The sequence below is a fragment of the Lupinus angustifolius genome, chromosome LG05, assembly GCF_001865875.1.
Source record: "Lupinus angustifolius cultivar Tanjil chromosome LG05, LupAngTanjil_v1.0, whole genome shotgun sequence".
NCBI classification, from domain to species: Eukaryota; Viridiplantae; Streptophyta; class Magnoliopsida; order Fabales; family Fabaceae; genus Lupinus; species Lupinus angustifolius.
The window spans coordinates 17,071,058-17,080,201 of NC_032013.1; the positions used below are offsets into that span (position 1 = coordinate 17,071,058).

A 9,144-nucleotide genomic window follows, 5' to 3' on the forward strand; every position below is an offset into this window, starting at 1 on the left:
CGTCAAATCGCAACTTAATGTGTTTTTCAAATAGATTACAAAAAATATCACATCCTAATAGCTCATCAAATCATTTGGTATAAAAATAAGATAAGACAATAATAGTAAAATTAATACACAAAGATTTGAAACATTATTAGTATATTTGAAACTACAAATTAATATAAACAATAACGTGCTGAACATTTAGTTATCCACAACATATGAATTTAATAATACATATGAATTAACTTAATTCCAACAATAAAAATATTAATTCAAATATGTATATTATAAAAATGACAGACTTAATAGAAAAATATGTATAGTAAAATATTACGGTTGTATAGAAAAATATATCTTCCAAATAATAGAAATGAATCTTTAATTTATGAGTTATTTTCATACAATGATTATTAGCTAAAACATAATCAAATAAATAAAATTTAATTATACTATATTTGAATGCTAAAAATATATTCAAATATTTATACATAATGATCATAATCTAAAATAAAAATAATCATTCAAGAGATATGCTAAACAATTCTTATGACTTTATATGGTACTTATAAATATAATCACAAAAAATATGATGCAAAAAGATGTCTTTATATTTATAATTTTATATAGAGAATATATAGGTGAGATATTATCCAATACAATTTGAATTTTATTTATTGAGTTATTTTAGAATCAAATACTTTCTATAATTATACTTTCCACAAATCAATGCTTATACAAATGCATATATAAATGTTAATATTATACATATACCCTCAATAACCAATGCTAATATTGCAACTATATGAATGCAAAAAATATAATGGTTCAATATATGATTTATTGACGTTATAAAATATATGTACATTATTTGCGCATTATGCATAAACAAAGAAGCGACCCGTGCAAGTGCACGGGTGCACTGCTAGTTATAAAATAAATGTTTTCTGAAAGTGACACATGTCAATTTAGTAGAAATGTACTCACATGTGTATATATTATATATAAAAACTAATTATTCATATTTGAGTTATAAAATTAGAGTAAATTCATATTTCAATTATCTTTTTAATTTTACCAGTTTAGTCTCTCAAATTTTTTAAATTTGAGTCAAATGAGTCATTATCAGATATTTTAAAACATACTAAAAATAACTACTTTAACTTACATTTGAACTTTTTGAAGATCTTTTTTAATTTTTTAATTTTTGAGAAATCAAACTGATAAAATCAAAAAATATAAATAAGTAAAATGAAAATTTACTCTAAATATTATAAATGATATGTTCTGTAGGGATCAAATTACCGTTTGTCATTCCATACGGTCCATTGTAACACTTTCTTTGAATATATAAATATAAAATTTGCTGACTTATATTAATAACCTATTCTTGCTATTATATTAATACTTTTATGTATAACATAATGATATATCTATATTGTTGATATTTATTTTTGAAATATGCAATATAAAACACCAGATAAATTTTCTATTTGCTAATTATATGATTTATTTGTAGAGGATGTTTAACTTATATGAAAAATTTTACTCTGAAAATTTATCTGAATGTCTATCAGCATCATAAAATAAATTTGATTTTTATAAAAAGACTATCAACTTTCGGGAATCACAAGTTCACAACTAAATCAAGAATATATTTAGTGATAGTGGATTAAGTTAATTAGCCACTTTGACTCATTCACACCAATAGATAAAACGATTTTAATTTGTTTGATCTTCATTTAATGACTTGATATCATTAAAGTCACATAAGCATATTCCAACCAAAATCTCGTTATATCTATCTGGGATGTGATTTACTAATTTGGAATTTTGTATAGACACAAACAGAAACCTGTTGATTAATTTTATTTTCTTTGTTTAACCAAGAATATTCTTTCATTCCATAGTTAATGAATTAATCATTTTTTTAGAGCGTGAATATCTTTCCTAATAAATATTCCTCATAGGAATTGAGACTTTAACCATTTGGTCAGAGATGAAGAAAATAAGAGAGAAAGAGAAAATAAGATGAGAGAAAGAAGTGAGAAAGAAAGAGGTGTGAAAGAGAAAGAGGAGAAATTGAGTAGATTTTAGTAATGTTTGGTATAAGAGAAAAATGAGAGAAAATGAATAGAAAGAAATATTTTCTTCTTTTTCTCTTTTGTTTGGTTGGATAGAAAATGAGAAGAGAGAGGTGATATTATGATTCAAATGACAAAAATGTCCCTAAAATAAAGAAATGAGAGAGATAAATGTTATTTTATTGTTAACTTACAATAAAAATTATAATTTAAATGATATATTCTATTATAATTTCAATTGACATTTTTAATTGATATTTTTATATTTAAAAGAGAATTATTTATATTAATAGTATTTAAAACTAAGAAGTATATTAAAAAAGATTGGAGGGCATTTATGTCAAAATTTCCATCTCCTCTCATTTTCTCACCAAAGGAAGAGAGAAAAATTTTTGTGTAGGTCCCACATGCTTTTTATTCTCTCCTCCATTTCTCTCTTCTCAAGCAAACAAGATAAATTATCATTTTCTCTTCAATCTCTCTCTCACCCTTTTCTCTCCCTTCTAATTCCCCTCTACCAAAGAGAGACTACATCAATCACTAGAGAAACAACTTGTTAGTAATTAAATATACTTTAATTGCCTAAAATATAGCACATTGGGCCTAAAGTCCCATTCCATAACAAGATAAATAAAAAATGCCCATTAAAAATGGGGCCAAGAGTCCAACATCCATGTGAATCATAAGGGCAAGTGATGGAAATTACTCATCAAATTTGAGGTCAGAAATCAAAACACCCCAACTCAGTTGCGTGAATGATTCAAAGTAAAGGCCTTGTTAGTGTAGACGTTAGTGCACAATATTAGCACATCACAAATCACATACTTCACCACACCACAATTTCATTCAACCCAAAGAATATAATAAACACCAAACCAAGAACATAGATTTTTTATTTTTCTCATCCAAAACAAATGAAGAAGAATACAAATATGACCAATTAGGTAGGAAACAAATTATTAAGAGCTTAAAACCAAAAAAGAAAAATAATAATAAATAACCCTAATGTTATTTTTATTTTTATAATTTAAATTTATAATATATAGTTTTTTTAAATAAAGGATTGGAGGTGTGAGAAGAGGAGGCAAAGAAGGTCCCTAGAAGAAGCAGTTTATGGTTATGATATGGAAAATCAACCAAACCAAAACCCAACCCTAGAAGAGGAACAGAACCAGGTTTGGGGCACGTGGGAGGAGCTTTTACTCGCGTGTGCCGTCAACCGCCATGGTTTCAAAGATTGGGACACCGTCGCCATGGAGGTTCAGTCCCGAACCACCCTCCTCGCCACCGCGCGCCACTGCGAACAGAAATTTCACGATCTCAACCGCCGATTCGCTGACCAATGCAACGACGACGTACGCCGGAACGGCGCCGACGCCGGCGACGGAGCTGATCATGTTCCTTGGGTTGATGAATTGAGGAAACAACGTGTTGATGAGCTCCGGCGAGAGGTCCAACACTACGACGTTTCCATTCTGTAAATATCTCTCTTGTGTATCTTTAACGCTTCGGAATTTCGAGTATTTTATTTTTATTTATTTATTATTTTTTAATTAGGTTTTGGATCTAATTTTTATTTTTATATTTTTCTGGTTTTTATTTTGTTAAGGTCGTTGCAGTTGAAGGTAAAGAGATTAGTAGAAGAAAGAGAGAAAGATAATACCAGAAAAGAAGACGAGAAACCAGATCTGGATGTTTCCGTTAAGAATTTACCGGAGAACGAAAAAACCGGCGAAGAACGAGATGAACCGGAACCGGTAAGTTCTGAACCGGAACCGATAAGTTCCGAACCGGATATTCGTCGGCTCAATGAAAGCACAACTAACACAGATAAAGTATTACCAACCACAGCTGAAGAATCAGACCGAGAGAACCAATCCGTAAACGAGTCTAACTCAACCGGTTCAAGGTTTGAGGGTGAAAAAAGTAAGGACGGTGATGTTATTATGTTAGAAGATGGACCGGATTCTGGACCGGACCTGGTCCAAGATGGTTTAACCGAACCGGTCCAGACCGAGACGAAGGAGAAACCGGTTGGAGAAGAATCGAATAACGGAAGCTGTGATACCGTGGCAAAGGTTTTAACGTGCGAGTCGGTGCCTCCAAGCGAGGAGAGGGGAAAGGTAGAGGAAAATGATAACTCGTCCGAGTTGCGTGACTCGGTGGCTCACTCGGGAGGGACGAGAGAGAGCAGTGAGGTGCAGAGTTCTGCGAGTTTGACAAGGAAGAGGAATATGCGGCGGAGGAAGGAGGTTTACGGTGGTGATGGTAGCGGCGAGGTGACGGCGGTGGTGAGATCAGAATCGTTGGTTGGCTTGTTAGAGATGATTAGAAGACATGAACACAGCTCATTGTTCGAGCGCCGTCTTGATAGCCAGGTATTCTCATTCAACTCCATTTTGCGTGGGTAAAACCGGGATTTCACAGTTTTTAAATTTCAAAAAAAATAAAAAGGTAAAAAAAAAAAATGGGAGATCTCATTGTCGGGAAAAATATTTAATAACTAAACTTTTAATTTAAAGTACAAATTTTCAACTAATTACATACATTCATGGAATCACAATTTATGGGACATCAAATATGCTCTAAAAACTACAGGTGAAATTTTTGTTTTAAATTGTTTCAAAATTATAATTTATACATGCATGCACGTTAACCTTATGACTTCTTTATCTTGTTTTTATTCAAATAGTTCAAAAAAAAAATAGAAGTTATTTTTTTATAAATACGATAAGGAAGGTAAGGACTAAGTAGGAGTATATATCCGTTCATAAGTTATGACTGTCCAACAATAAGGGACCACGTTGAAATAGATTGGTTTCTTATAGGCACAAAGTTTGTGAGGAAAAAAGGACCAAACCCTTGGCAGAAATAAATATAAAGTTTGCTAAAAAAATCCATTATTTTCACACAAAAATATATTTTATTTTCATAAGAAATAATCAAAATCGTAGAATCTGTTTAAGTCCTGTAGTGGAGTTGAATAGGACCGAAAATGGTAGGCACCTATGAACAAGTCCCTGTAGTTTGTTGGGCCTTTATTTGGTAAATTCGATAAATATGTCATTAACACTCTAAAAAAAGAGAATAATTACACTCTTTCATTTATTTAAAAAATTAATAATTACACTATATACATTGGTCAAAGTAGAAAGAAATTGAGATATTTAAGTATAAGGTCTTAATTTTGATATCTTAAATGCATATCTTAAAATTTGTATTAAGAGGGTATTTGCCTTTTGACTTATGCACTTGGAAAGACCACTCTCTTGCAAATTGGACGGGAGGATACTCTTAAAAAACATTATAATATGAATAAATAATTTGATTAATTTTATTCTACAAATTTGACTCTCAGTATTGCAGATATGTTATGTCTAACATGCAAAATTATTCCTTTTAGTGTATAAAAAGGGTATGTACGCACATTTTAAGTTTTTTTTATAGAGTTTAAAATCTATGCACTGACAATGTAAAGTTTTTTACATAGTATATCATTACATTGATTTATATTATTTTTGTTTGAGAGTCAATACTGGTTAACAAATTAAAGATAGATGATTCACTGACAGTATAAAATACACTTACACTTTCAGTATATACATGTTAAATCATTTTTTATAATATTATTATATCATCTATATTTATTTTACTATCATTGACTCTCTTAAATAAAAGTATATAAATAATTAATAAATAATATATTGAGTATATATAAATCTTTGGATTGCATATATATTATACTCCGATTTTAATAAACTATTTACGTGAGGCCAAAATGCAATCTATACTTTCTTTGACAAAAAAGAGAGTTAATTACGGCGAGAGATTTAGCTTAATTATTACATTAATTATATTTCATGTTTAAAACATCATATTCACATTCCCTACGTTGAATACTCACTAATGTATTTATATAAATTAATAGTGATCAGAGTAATTGTAAAGAAGATAGAGGTAATTTTCTGTAGGTATAAAAATACCATTCATATTTCACTAAATCTTTGAAGTGTTATTGTAATTTAATAAAAGATAAGAATATATTTATTTATTATTATTGTAAAGATTTATATATAGTTAGTATAATATGTACCACTTATTTATATCACTTTTTTGAAGAGTCAATAATAATTAAAATTGAAGTGGATAATTGATTGACAATATATAAAACTATTATAGTGCATACATATTTTTTCCTCATAAAATAATGGTTTAGCTGAGCACGTGCATTTTTGCGAGGCTAGCTGGCTAGGTTTGGGTGGCATGCGTGTAACATGCTTTTACATGATTTCAGACCAAACCATGGAAGCCCATAAACTGGTTTGGTTTTGGGCTACATTCCATTGAACACGACCCAAAATTTTCGATATGACCAAGTTCATAGTTGACTATGTCCAAAAAATGCTTATATAATGTTAAAAGAAAGTACTACTATACCTTATGATCCAAAAATATTAAATAAATATTATACCCGTTTCTTCCGCCCATTCTCCGCGGCATTAGAAACCTTTTTGAATAATATATACACGAATAATTTAACTAAAGTTAGCCCTTCTACTTGGATTAGTCACGTATTATTTATTCTTTAAAATCTAACCGTGTGTGGATTATACGGGAACTCGATGGTTTTGTATTTTTCCCAGCCGGTAGTGGAATTATGAACGGGCCCTCTCTTTTGTATTCTTTCTCATATTTTTTTTCTTCCTTTGCTCGTCCTTAATCGTTGAAAGAACAAAAGGCAAAAAGGCAAGGTCTTAGATATGTACCTTATAAAATAGTAATTAAACTAACGTGTATATTTATCAATCAGTCCCTATCTTTTATGCGGTAACGTTTTCTATTTTTTGGTTTTTTATTTTTTAAGGAGTATGCGGAGAATGTTGTTAGATACTCAATTTTTGTTTTATTTTGGTAATATCAAATTCTCTGTGTTTATATTGGTACGAGAAGAGTTGGTAAATTTGTTAACAGACTTTTTAGTTATAAGAAAATAATTTCTAGTTTTTGTTTTTTTATATTTTACGAGTTAAGTTTTTCATTTGTTTTTTTAAATTTTGTACAAGAAATTGCGAAAGGTTGTTAGTATTTCGGGTACGAACAGCTGGATATAGAAAATAAAATGAAAACAAGATCACATTTTAAATTATTAACTAATAATAGAATATGAAAATACAAATATTTTCGTAACATACACGATTATTTAAAATATAAAGTTTCTGATTTTTTTAAGAAACAATCATGGAATGTTAAAAATACATTAGATAAAGGTTCATGGACTTGTGACAATTGTAATTTTTTAAGTTTTGGTTTGGTCTCTTGTGGCAGGAATCCGATGAATACAAAAACACAGTGAGAAGACACATGGATTTGAAAATCATACAATTGAGACTCCAAAATGGAAACTATTCCTCCCGCACCAGCGAATTCTTCTCCGACCTTTTACTCATCTTCAGCAATGCCATTGTGTTCTTTCCTAAAGACTCTCGCGAATCACAGGTGGCGCAGCAGCTGCGCTACCTTGTGTCCTCCGAGTTGAAGAATCAATATCCATCGCAATCTGATCCTATCACCCAGAAGACTGACTCACAATCTCCAAATGCACCGCAAGCCAAACCAGATTCTCTCCTCTCCCAGCAGAAAGCCGCGGCTCCTATTGTGGTTTGCCGCAAACGTAGTTCAATGTCAGCCAAACCTTCCTCGGTCACCTTTGGCCAAAAGGATGACCAACCCATCATCAATGACAAGGAAAAGCCAAGTTCTGCTACAAAACAACCCCTTAAAACCTCTTCTGACACAGATGAAGAGGAGGAGGAAGAACCTCCCAAGGTAAAGGAAAAGCCTGTCACTGGAGCAAGAAGCCTGAGAAGAAGCAACAAGAACCTCAACAGTAACTCTGGCAATAAGAAACCCGCCACTAACACTACTTCCAAAGCAGCAGGGTCCTCAGCAAACAAGCCTGCTGAGACCCCTAAACCGGAGAAGAGCAAAGCAGAGGCGAGCACTGAGAAGAGGAATGCGGCTGCAGATTTCTTGAAACGGATAAAGCGAAATGCTCCAGCGGAGGGGCTGAAGAGTGGTGGTGGAAGTAGTAGCAGCAGCAGGGGTGGTGGCGGCGGGGTTAGTGGGAAAGATCAGAAGAAAATAGTGAATAAGGGAAAGGTGGATAAAGGGAAAGAAAAAACTTCAAGGAATAACAACAATGGAGGAGGGTCAGGGGATAAAAGGAATAAGAATATTGAGAGTAGTTCTCAGTCAAAAAGGAGTGTTGGGAGGCCTCCAAAGAAGGCAACAGAGACAAATGCAGTTTCTGCAAAACGTGGGAGGGACAATAGTGCTAGTGCTAGCAAAGATAAACGACCCAATAAGCGTTCTAAGAAATGATTCTTAGTTTCATATTTAGGTTAGTTTTTTCCCCTCTCTGTATATTATTGTGAAAGCATGTCTTTCCTTACTTTTATTTATTTATACTGCTAATTTATTGATCAGTTGTAATCTGTAGACAGGTTCTTAGTTAAATGTAAACCATGTTTTTGTATTTGGGATAAACCTTGTAAAACATTGATCATTCGTGGATTTTTCTTATTTTTGTTTTCATAGGGAAAGCATTGCTAGCAAGTGCATGTTCTCGTGGCATACTAGCTCTAGTCACCTTTTTTTGTTTTTTGTTTTTTGTTTTTTTGTTTATTAGGTACATCTTTTTAACCTTAGAGTTGTAGATCAGTGTAGTAAAAAAAAATAATTGAAGATTTTTACAATAACAATAGTAACTCGCAGGTTTAATAATAATTACCAAATTGAAATTCATTCATTGTTGTATCACATCGAGGCTTAAGGAAGAATGGTAAGAATTGAAAAGGGATGAAAGAGAAGCTTAAAAAATACCTGTACATTTCTTATTGATTCAGCAAAGGGAGAACAATCTATTCATAGTAAGAAAGGGTGGTTAGCCTAACTAAACTAACCATCTGAAACCTAACAACTTACTAAAAGAAACAAGATTGGGCCAGAAATAAAAGGATAAAAGCAACAGGCCCAAAAGAAAATAAAGACATAAAAATACATGAAACCTAATTTGCTT

The 9,144-nt window shown here is 31.5% G+C and overlaps 1 protein-coding gene across 1 annotated transcript; it reads left to right on the forward strand.

The window, feature by feature from the left end:
* LOC109347926 lies at positions 2,658-8,678 on the forward strand. The gene is made up of 4 exons (XM_019588048.1): positions 2,658-3,010; positions 3,128-3,543; positions 3,676-4,444; positions 7,392-8,678. The coding sequence occupies exons 2-4, from the start codon at positions 3,191-3,193 to the stop codon at positions 8,445-8,447; spliced, it is 2,178 nt and encodes a 725-aa protein (XP_019443593.1). The 5' UTR covers positions 2,658-3,010; positions 3,128-3,190; the 3' UTR covers positions 8,448-8,678.

Bases quoted from the DNA above. Each gene is read 5' to 3' on its own strand.
- LOC109347926 (XM_019588048.1), top strand. From the start codon at position 3,191: ATGGAAAATCAACCAAACCAAAACCCAACCCTAGAAGAGGAACAGAAC. The intron at 3,544-3,675 runs GTAAATATCTCT...TATTTTGTTAAG, and splicing joins CACTACGACGTTTCCATTCT to GTCGTTGCAGTTGAAGGTAA. The intron at 4,445-7,391 runs GTATTCTCATTC...CTCTTGTGGCAG, and splicing joins AGCGCCGTCTTGATAGCCAG to GAATCCGATGAATACAAAAA.